An 11351-nucleotide genomic window follows, 5' to 3' on the forward strand; every position below is an offset into this window, starting at 1 on the left:
GTGGGTTGATGGCTGTGGACTCTGCAGTTCCCAAGGGAGCTCAGGATCCGAGGCAGGTTGGCCAGGGCTCCGGCAGCGGTGGCTAGTTATTGATTTTTCTCTGGACTCAGACTGACTCATTCATGCCCTCAAAGCTCACTCTGCTGCCAGCCCCTGTCCTAGATGCCACAGGACACAGCTGGGTAAGACAGGTCCCTGCCCTTGTGGGGTCGAGCCCTAGACATGGGCAATGCCATGTGCAGGGTGATCAGTGAGCAAGAAGAGGCGTGGGGGTGGGGGTCTTGGAAGAGGGGTGTTATCTGGGATGGCTTCCTGGAGGTGGTGGCCCCTGAGCTAGGTCTTGAAGGCTGGCAGAGGCTAGGGAGAAGGGAAGGCATTCCAGGAGGGCAGAACCACATGAGCGAGGGTACAGAGGGGAGAAAAGGGCTCTGGACAATCCAGGGACCAGCAGAGTCCTTGCCACATGCTTGTTGGCTGTGAGCAAGCTGGGATAGGGCCAGCCTGAGCCTGGGCTAACCTGACACCCTACAGGATGGTTTCAGATGCCGTCTGGACAACAGGCCACCACCGGGAGCCGTCTACTGCTACAAATGTATAAACCCACTGTGTGAAGACACCCCAGGTATTACAGAAGCTACCACCTGCATTGGTGGGGACACACGCGGCCTTGCAAATACGGTGGGGGCAGGCCCAGCAGGCTCAGGGTGCTCTCTCCCCACCCCCGCTCCAGGCAACTCAGGGAACTGGCACTGTGCCAAGTCCTTGCAGGGGAAGAGTAGACCCTGGTAGGCCCTCTATGTAGCAGGTAAACTCTTAAGGTACCAACAGAGTCTAAAGCTCAGGCTCTGGGGCCAGAGACCAGTATGTCTCATTTCTGGGGGGTGGCTTGCAAAGTCACTTTTCTCTAAGCCCCCACTTTCCCACCTGTGAGCAAGGGTGCACCACCACCTCTCCCTCTAAGGCTTGGTGGTCAGGGGTCAGAAGAGCAGGCTGAGAACTGGACACTTCTCAGCTCCCCTTTGCCCAGCATGTCCCTCTATTAGCAGATCCTGCCAGCTCGACTTCCAAGGCTTGGTCAGCCTCATCTCTCCTTACGCCTCTCCTGCACCCCCATCCCGCACCTGGGTCCTTGTTTCAGCTTCTGAACTGGCCTCCCCGCCTCTACTTCACTTCTCTCCAACGCACACTCCTCCGGCAGCCAGAGGAGCCTCCGAAACCTGCGCCAGGGAACAGCCTTCTTTTGCTCAGAACCCCCAGCAGGACCCCTGCACTCAGAGTGAGACCCAGGATCCTCCGGTGGCACCAGGACCCAACAGCCTCGCTCCCAGTCACGCCAGATTCTCCACTCACCCAGGGCCTCTGCACTTGCCATGGCCTCTGCCTGGCACTCTCACCCTCACCTCCTTCAGGCCTACCCGAGGCCTTCCCCGGCCGCCCTGTACAAAATATTACCCCTCAATGCCCCTTGCTCTGCTCTATTTGTCTCATACCACCCACCACCCAACATGCTATGTTCTTGTCCCTCTCCCTCCCCTAGACGTACTCATAAGCCTTCTGAGAGTTAGGATTCGGCTCTGTCCCCGGCAGCACCCTCCAGGTTTACACCAGGCCGGCATTGGGTGAATGCATGTTTTGGTTTGAACTCTGCCATTTAAAAGGCCTAGGACAGGTCTTAACCAACCCCCCCCCCCCCCCCCGGTTCCCCTCTGTAGAAAGGGGATAATGACCATCATAGTAGCAGCACCAGGGTTGCTTTAGGCTGAAATAAGGACAGAGACCTCAGCACGGCGCCTGGCAGAGGAAGCGCTCAGCGCGGGGCAGCCGTCCCCACGCCCGGGTGTTTCAGGCTGAAGGGGATGACACACGATCACAGCCTTCAGGGTGAGAAGCTATGGGTTCACTCTGGGGCAACACCAGCTCGGCCCCAGCGTGTACACAGACCACTCAGAGCAGGGCCTGAGAGCAGGCTGCTGGCCAGGCGGCCAGCCGGGGGGCAGGGAAGGCCAGAGGCCCGGGGAGTGTTTGCTGGTTTAGAGGAGACCTGCTTGCAGCGTGGCCCTGTTTGCAAAGCAGGAAGGAGCGACCATCAGTATGTGTGTGCGGTAACTGCCCTTTGAGGGGAGCCAGGGGAGGCGGGGCAGCATGCACGAACACGCACCCCCACCATTCCCCGCACCTAGTGCCTCGACAACCTAAGGACCTTCTTCCCGCTTCCCTCTTGCAGGGGAGAAACTGAGGCCTGGGGAAGCTGAGGACCCAGGTGGCGTCCTTCCAACCTCCAGGCCCAACTGCTCCTCTAGACGGCCCGGTGCTGCCGGCCATGCTCTCCAGGCTCTCATGGGCACAACGTGTGGATGAGGCCAGATAATGGGGAACCCTCACTTAACTGTCACCACAGCCCAGCGAGGCGAGTGCTGCTGTCAGCACCCCCTCCCTATAGGTGAGGAAGCTGAGACCCTGAGAGGCAGGGAAGAGGCACAGAGGGCGCTCGAACACACACCCACCGTCTGCCAAGCGCTTCTCCTGGCGACAGGGTCCCCTCCAGCTCAGGCTCTTGGGATCTCAGGCTGCCAAGGACGCACACACATTTCCCAGCCGAGATAAAGGCCCCCTTAAAAGAGACACGCAGCTATTAAACGGCATTTGCCAAGGTTGCAGCACACTGCTGCCTGCAGCAGACAGTCTCCGGACGAGATTTCCCCCAAGCTGACACTATCCACTGATGCCTTTTATAGCGCCTTGTGCAGCTCGAGAAAGCACTTTCCATGGCTCTTAATTCCCTTAACCCTCAACAGTCCCCATGCAAGAGGAAATCATGGTCGTGTTTCCATTTCACAGAGGGACAAACTGAGGCTCAGAGCGGGCAAGACACCTGCTCCGGAGCCCAGAGCAGGAAGCAGCACATACTGGATCCATATTCGGGTGTGTGGCCCAAAGCGTGTGCCCTTCCACCGCCTGCCCTGTTAGAGAAGGGCTCTGGGGTGTCATCAAGACGAAGGACAGATGGGCATCAGGGTGGAAGGGACCTGCAGGAGAGCAGCCAGGCTGAGCCTCTGCCTCCCAGAAGGAGAAATTGAGGCCCAGAGGGGCAGCATAGTAAGTCTCAGGTCTCCTGGCTGGTAAGTGATAGCGTGAGGGCTCCACCTGCTCTTTCAGCCCCAAACCATGAAATGATGATCACCCAACAGTAACAGTAATAGTAATAATGGCTAACAAGCATCCAGCACCGACACTGCCAGGAGCATGGCAGGCCTCACCAAACCTCCATGGGGGCCCAGCGAGACAGGGCTGTCACTACCCCCATTTCACAGAGGACAAGACTGAGGCTCAGGTAGGGATGGCCATTGGGCCAAGGTCACGACCTGACTCCACCTGCATCTTCATCACAGCACCAGATGGCCTCATACCATGAAGGGCCCTTTGGGGGACCCTGGGTGGGCCCGCCAAGCCAAACCCTGGCTGAGAGGGCAGCAGACTGTGCCACGTCTCATGTTTTGCCTGCTCATTCCATCATGGTGTCTACATGGGGCAAGTGGTTTTGTGTAGCCGGAACCTTAAGTACAGATTCTGGGGTTTCTTGGCCAACACTGCCCACCCAGGCTGACAGTGATATTTGTGTGCTTCCTGATACTCCAGGGATCCTTGTGTCAGCACGATGGGCAGGGATGTGTGGTGTGCTCCTGGCCCTCGGCCTGGCCACAGAGGGACTGTGTAGTAGTTAGGGCACAGCTCGGCCTCTGGACCCGGGTCTCTGCCTTGTGACCTTGTGGCTCTGAGCATCTTCCTTAAAATGGGGATCTCAGTACCCACCTGTCCCTTCATTCAACCAATGTGCATTAACCCACCTATTGTTGCCAGGCCCTGTGCTAAGGTTCCGGGAGACCTCGCAGTGAATAAGACAGACACAGTCCCTACTCTCATGCAGCTTATATCCTATAGGGGGAGACAGGGCTGAAATAATGAAACAAATATAGAAATAGTTAGGGGTTCCAGGAAACAAACAACTCTGGAGCCATGATAAGGTGGGGGCTTCTTTTATATTGGGGTGGCAGCTCTGAGATGGGACTGCAACTGGAACACAAAGGAAGCAAAGCCCCGGGGAGGTGTTCCAGGGGAGAGAACAGCTAGTACAAAGGCCCTGGGGTAGGAAAGAAGTTGGTGCATATGAAGACCAGAAAGAAGGCCGCTGTGGCTGCACCCCAGGGAGAAAGGAGAGTCTGACACGAGATGAGGCTGGAGAGATAGATGTGATCCAGAAAATGCCATGCCTCATAAGTAAGGAGTTTGATTTTATTCTAAGGGCAGCAAGAACTACCGAAAAGTTTGGAGCAGGAACAAAGAGGATTCGATTCACTCAGCTCCTATGGGTAAAGAGACTGAAGGGGCCAGAGTGGAAGCAGGAAAGCAATGATGAGGACGCTGCAGTAGTCAGGGGCCTGGGCTCAAATCCTAGCTCTGCATGTATAAGCTGTGTGACCTTGGGCAAGTCACTTCACCTGAGTCTCAGTTTCTTTATCTGTCCAATGGGTATAATAATGGTTCCCATCTCACAGAACTGTGGCGAGGATTAAATGAGATAATCTGCAGAGTATCCTATCACATGGCCTGACATGTTCAATGTCAGGTACTCAATGAACCAGATCCCACTTTGTCTGGCCCTGAATTCTCCCAACTCCCCCACCCCATCTCCCTTTACTCCAGCCTCTCGGCCTTTCTACTCCTGGAACATAGCAAGCTCATGTCAGCCTCAGGACCTTTGCACATGCTATTCCTTCAGTGTGGAGCGCTCTTCTCCTGATATCCCCATGGCTGCTCCATTTAATTCAAGCCTCCGCTCCTCAAGGAGGCCCTGCCTCTGTCCCCACTCGACCTTCCATTCCCTCGTCCTGCTTTAGTTGATTCATGGCACTTGTCTCCACCTCATGGAATGTTTACCGGGCCTGCTTTTATTTCCTCGTTAGCATGTCAGCTCCGTGAGAGCAGTGTTTTGCTTGTGTGGTCTGCAGTGTGTCCCCAGCACCTAGAGCCACCCCTGGAACATGGTAGATGCTCAGAAAAACTCGTTGACTGAATATTTATAATTAAAACAACCATAAGGACAACCAAGTGGTGAAGATTAAACGTGGAGCCGGCTTTAACTCTCACTGGCTATGTGGCCTTGGGAAGAGCCCAGCGTGGCTTCGGGGAGCCTCAGGGTCCTTCTCTGTAAAATGGGGAGGAAGGACTCCACGCTTTGGGGCTCATTTTGAGGACTAGACAATGGTGCACATCAAAGTACCGATGGATGAAATGATCCCCAATTTCCAGCATTTGCGTTACAATATTCCCCCACCCCCCCACCCCCACCCCCTGCCAGGTGAGGGCAGGTGAAATAAAAACGGCAGATCAGTGTGGAAGCTGGGGTTCCTTACCCCATTCCTTCTCATTTTGTGCATATTTGAAATTTTCCAAAATAAAAAGAGGAGGAAAACACAGATTCAAGGCTCAGCCCCTGCTACCATGAGCTTCCATTTCTGGAGGACACGTGCCCTTGACTAATGGGGCCAGAGCGCGGCCCTGGCATCGGCACCCACCCTCTCCACCCGGCTGGAAGCTCATGGCTCACGCCCCGCTTCCAACCTCCCTCCCAATCCTGATCGGCCACCTGATCGCCTTCAGCTCCTGGCGCTCATCTGCAGCCATCTAACACCCTGCGCCCCCAAATGGATGTGCCAGGAAATCTTACAGACACAAAGATCCAATTTTCTACCATTTCCGACGTCCACCTTAGCTGTTTTGCATCTCTGTGGACTGAAGGCCTGGCAGGACACCTGGCAGGGAAAACTCATCTTGCAGAGGGCTCCCACAAAGACCTGCCCAGGAACGGGCGGCCGAGCTAACAGGAAAGCCGTTTCAGCTGTGAAAATAGAGGCTTCCTTCTCCAGTAGGGGACGGAAACACATCTTGGGAGCAGCTGCCGCCTCCGGGGAGGACACACTGATTGACAGAAACCAGGAAAGGAGAACCAGGAAAGCAAGACGCTGGCACCCCCGGGCCTCAGTTTCCCTACCTGTTAAACAGGGTTAAGTGCTGTCCAGTTAACCACAGGGGCTGATCTGGGTCATCATCTCCACTTAGCCACTTACTGTGTGGCCTTGTGCAAGTTGCTCCACCTCTCTGTTCCTCAAGTTGCTTGTTTCCTCATTGTTCAAATCTGATGGTCACTCCACGTACTCCCCAGGGTGCTGTGAACGCCACTGGGATCGTACACATGAAGTGTTGAGCCCGCTAAGGGGCCAGAAAAGATGACTCCCAGTATTTTTACTGTGGTCCTTTCCCATGGCATTTGGGATCCTGTCGGATTTCTAGCTTTAACGATGGAAACTTCCAGCACACCCCCGTTTTAAAAAGCCTTGGCCTGAACCACAGGGGGCTGGGCTTGGCGTCCCCCCACGCCTTGCCACGGATCTGCTGGGTGAGCCCGCCAGTCCCTTCCTCTCCTACTGCCATCAGGTGCTGGAGGAGAGGACTGACAGCTCGCTCAGGCCCCCCTCCGGTTTCCCAGGTCTGGGAACCCACAATGCCAGACCTGTGGACAGGGACAGAGACACCTAGAGGCAAGCTATGCCCACAGCACTCAGTCCCACCACCAGACAATTAAATCACACAGCTTGGGTTTCTGCTCAACTTATCCATCCCCTGCCGGCATAAAAGCTACAGGGGAAACCTCCGGCCGGAGACATTCACTCCCTTATCAGCTCTGCTGTCCTGTGAGTAGCCGCCCTGTGCGAGGAGCTTTACAAGAGCAGGGCTTGCTTTCATGGGTGAGGAAATCCAAGCAGAACAAAACTGACGATGACGACACCGGCTGAGCACTTTGCTACGTGCCAGGCATGGGTTCCAGCATTTCACACGCAGTAATGGACTTAATCCTTGAAACAGAGCTGTTGGTTCATTCTGTTTTACAGATGAGGAAACCGAGACGCAGAGCTCGGTAAGTTGTCCATGCGGATGTTTTTGCTGGATTGACACCCAGGGGTCTGGCTCTGAGCCTGTGACTCAGCACCGGGCTGGCTGTGTCTACACGGAGAGGCTAGCTGATCACTGCGCACGTGGGACCACCGGGTGCCAGCGTTAACCGTGCACGCACAGGATGATGAAACAAGCAGAAAGCCATGCGCAGCCTCAGACGGGGGTTGATAAAATCCTGGGGGCGGGTTCGGAGGAGGAAGAGGTCCCTGGAGTATGAGGCAGCACAAACTGAGCTGTGAAGGAGGAGGAGGATTTGGACATAGGGAGGTGAGGAGACACAGGGAAGGGCATCGCTGATGGCAGGAACAGTATAAGCAAAGGAACAGATTTGAGAGAGTTGAGCTAAGGGCATGGCTTTGTACAAAATCATTCACCAAACTGGGTGAGGCCAAGTTAAGGAGTGTTATCCAACCCGAACGCCTCTTGTTCCTATGAATGGGGATCCGACAAGCGCGGGACTTCTCGGGGTCTTTTGGGTGCTAAGGGGGTTGAGTAGCCGGGAAAGCTTGGGTCCGCAGAGAGCAAGCCTGCTTACCTTGTAGCATCTCAATAGGTCAGCTCTCTGGCAAACATGTGGTTGAGAAAGAAGGCCTGTCATGGGAGGGAGGCCCTGGTGCAATTTTTTTGTGTTTTTCTTTTTTTTAAGAAAATTTGGACCCACTCAACAGTTTTGAGCAGGGGAGTGACATGATCTGAGTCGTGTTGACAGGCCAGAAATCTGAGCTCATTTAAAAAGAGGGGGGTGGGGGGGGACCAAGACTACAAATAAAAAAATAACCTGTCACACGGAGCCATTGGAAGCAGCAAGCGAGTGAGTGTGGGATCCGCACAACACTTTTAGACTGCCTTCCTCTCACACACCCCCTCTCCATCTGCTGCAAAGGGCACCAGGAAGATAGATGCAAGGAGGAATATTCCAGCTCTGGGGGCTCCAGAGCTCGGCAGCCCAGATGGGGGGCTCTGACGGGAGCCACTTGTGACTTGTCATCTGTGAGGGCCAAGGGGCTGCCAGTGTTTCCATCCTCAGTGTATTTTCAGAGAAACAACTGTGACTCAGTTAAAAACTTCTGCCCCAGAGGGAACCTTTCTACCAACTTCCATCGGAGCCGGGAGGGGAGGGCTCCTCTTGCTCCCTCCAGCTTGGACTAAGTCATCCTAATTAAATCAGGGAACTTCTTCCTTCAGGATCCAGGCTCCCTACCTTGGACAAGTTACTTTTCCAGTTTGAGACTCTATTTTCCTTATCTGCAAAATGGGAATAACAGCCAGCTGAGTCTTTGTTTGCTGACCGATGAAATTATGCAGATTAGGCAGTCAGCACACAGCCTGGAATACAGTTAACATTCAAAGAACATTTGGGTCTCCTCGCTTCTCCCAACACATGGTTCACATTAGGAGTTCATACGTGCTGAGTGACTACAAGTCAAGGAATGAATCACACCCCGTGTCTCGTGGGATTGGTAAAGGAATAAATAATTAATGGGCAGAAGTTACCCAAAGAACACTCGACTTCAAGGACTTTCCGACAGCCTGAGCCCAACAGGGCTAAAGCCCCCCGCCCTTCTCTTCTTGTGAAAGAGGAAGTGAGATTAATTTCACCATTTAGGAAAGTACAGAGGAGCCAACAGCGTGCCACCCTCTACCAAAAGGTCAGAGCCCCCAAACCCGAGCCCCTACTTGGCCTTGCCTTCTCCAGGCCAGGGCGAGGAATGAATGGGAGCTCGTTTTGAATTCAGCCCAGTAGGTGACATCCCAAGACCCAGGTGGGGCCAAGACGGGGAGCCGGCAGATTCAGTGTCATGTGCCGTTGCTGTAGCTAGAAAATCAAGCTGCCCCGATGTCCCCGTGCCCCTGTCCCCTGCCTCAGAATCTCCCTCGGGAAGTTGTTTTACGAAACAAGCCTCCCATTGGCTCCCAGAACACAGGTTGGTGACTTCACTGGCATCTTTTTAGAATTTCCCTTTGGCAGCATTTGTGATGAAAGCAATCTTTAGCAACTTCTTCCCCTGCTCATCATTCCCGTGACCAGCCCCCTCCAAACAGTGACCATGTGAAGCCACGGCAGTCACGTGACACCTCCCAGGCTGACAGCTCTGCCCGAGACACTAGTAGTCATTCAATCCAGAGCCGCCTTCCGAAGCCTGACATTTGAGTTTCTCCCTCAAACAAGCCCATTTTCTTAGAAAATTGCACGACGGCCTCCTTCTACCTTCCTGCCCTTCTGTTCTGCCTCTAGTTCTGCTTTGTGGTATCCCATGCTTAGAGCCACTGAGGGAGGGGCCTGAAGCCCCATCCTGCAGCCAAACCAGAGGAATGCCAGGCCAGGGCCGGAGTGTGACCAGGACCCTGTGGAACATAGAGTGAAGGATGCTGGGAGGCTGCAGTTATGAGAGCGACACCCCACCCCTTCCCCACCACCCTCCACCAAGAAACGTATTCTCACCTCCCAAGATTTATTTATTTCAAAGTTAATCTTGGCCCCTCTGCTGCTCCCACTTTTTCAGGCTATTGATGCTGAATGGATTGGAACGAAAGTTTTATGGCCTAATCTTTACCTTTTTATAGATTGTTTTTATAGACAAAAGGGAGAGATTCTCTCACAGGAAGGGTGGTGGTGTTCCCAGCCAGGGCCCTGGGAAAGGCAGGCTGTCCATCTGAACACTTGTTAACTAACGTTACCACGCTTTTTGCCAGAAACTGAGCCACAGGGTCCTGACTGGAGGAGGGTCTAGAATAGACATTTAGACATTAACTTGTGCCCAGTTCCCTGATTTAGGAAAATTAAGCACTTGTGAGAGAGGCTCATGCATTTCCAAGCCAGGAAGGATGGCAGGGCAGGGGCTGGGACTCTGCAGGGTATGCATGGCCGGCTCAGGCAGGAAGGAGCAGATCAGAGATGCCACTCACCAGAGAGAAATGAAATATACCAGTGCTTCCTTCCGCCCAGCAAGGACCCAACTGTAAAAGAAAGACCCGGGAATGGGGCAGGGGGATGGGGGGGGGGGGAGTCCTACGTGGATCCCCAGGTTCAGGAGAAACTGCAGGGCAGAGAGAAGAGGCTGTTTACCCCCACTTCTCCCTCCACCCACTCTCTGCTAGTTCTCCCTTTCTCACTGCTTTCAGATGGTTACCCGTCTCTAGGCAAATGCAAAAGGGGGAGGTGGATACTGAGCTCATCTTTGCCTCTTTCCTCAGGGGAGGGAGGTGCAGACCCCTCTGCCAACAACACCGCTTCAAGAAGCCAAAAATTAAGATCCTCGTTTCTTCTCCCGCACCCCTACTCCTAAATGCCATTTCTCTGTCCCCCAGACCCTCCCAGGAGACACATGGTTTTGCAAACCCCTTTAAGAAGCAGGACTCCTGAATGGTGACCTCACCCCTTGGCGAACACATGCCAGCCTTCAGAGCCTGCCGGCTGGAGACAGCCAGGTGTTTGATGTAGGCCAACAAAAAGACCTGCTCAGAGCCACAGGTAATAGCCCCACCGAGCCCCGAACTGCAGGGAGCTGCCGGGCAGCCTGGGGAAGGGGGGGGGCGCGGGCAGCAAGGAGAACTGCCATCCAGCCAGAGGCTCTGGCAACCACAGGGACATGCACCGTGTTTTCATATCAGGATCTGTTGATCTGATCGCAGCAGCTCACCCCAGGGTTACAACGGCCTCCCTTCTTCTCTCCCCCATACACACACCAACACCGTTTCACTCTGCGCACCCGCGGGGAGGCTCACTCTTCCCTAATTGCAACGCCTGTTTCTGTTCCAGCCTAGGCAGTGCCTGGAGGACCTCTGCCCCCCACCCCCTTCTCTCAGACCCCGAAATCAAACCTGTGGAAAGCACGGGTCCAGGCAGAGAGCTTTAGAGAAGCCAGGGGTGTCTGGTTCGGAAGGCTGCCCGCAGCCTGCCTCCCCCTCCGGATCCGGCAGGGAGCAACTCCTCGGGGTCCGTTCCGGTGCCCAGCACAGTGGCACGCAGTCAGGATCGGGTTCCCTCCTTGGCTGTGTGACCTTGGGCAACTCGCTGGCCCTCTCTTGGCCTCAGTTTTCGAATCTGTAGCCCCGCTCACAGGCATCTCTACCCCTATTACTGCTGACAGCCCCGTGGCCCCCAGTGGCGGCCTGAGAGGCCGGAGCCCGCAGTTAGGGGGCCAGCAGCGGGGACGAGGGGTGGGGGTGCTTACCTGCCCAGGTACAGGACACAGCGATCAGCAGGCAGAGCAGCGGCCCGAGGCGGCCGGGGGCCGGGCCGGCGGGCTCCATGGGCCGCGGCTGCGGAGCGAGGAGGGAGAGCGGCCGTGAGTGCGCGCTCGGGCAAGCGCGGGCTGGAGCGGGAAATGACTAAGCCC

The 11351-nt window shown here is 55.2% G+C and overlaps 1 protein-coding gene across 2 annotated transcripts in view; it reads right to left on the bottom strand.

Annotated features, from left to right (window-relative positions):
• SIRPA (signal regulatory protein alpha) overlaps positions 1-11336 on the bottom strand; it is a 40134-nt gene extending 28798 nt beyond the window's left edge. For both annotated transcript variants that reach the window (XM_006089358.3, XM_023754321.1), the window contains exon 1: positions 11187-11336. In XM_006089358.3, the coding sequence (XP_006089420.1) occupies positions 11187-11265 (79 nt within the window). In that variant the 5' untranslated portion in view covers positions 11266-11336. The remainder of the gene's footprint in view (positions 1-11186) is intronic.
• Positions 11337-11351: the final 15 nt, after the last annotated feature.

Source organism: Myotis lucifugus, unplaced genomic scaffold (genome assembly GCF_000147115.1).
Source record: "Myotis lucifugus unplaced genomic scaffold, Myoluc2.0 scaffold_60, whole genome shotgun sequence".
In the NCBI taxonomy this organism is placed as follows: Eukaryota; Metazoa; Chordata; class Mammalia; order Chiroptera; family Vespertilionidae; genus Myotis; species Myotis lucifugus.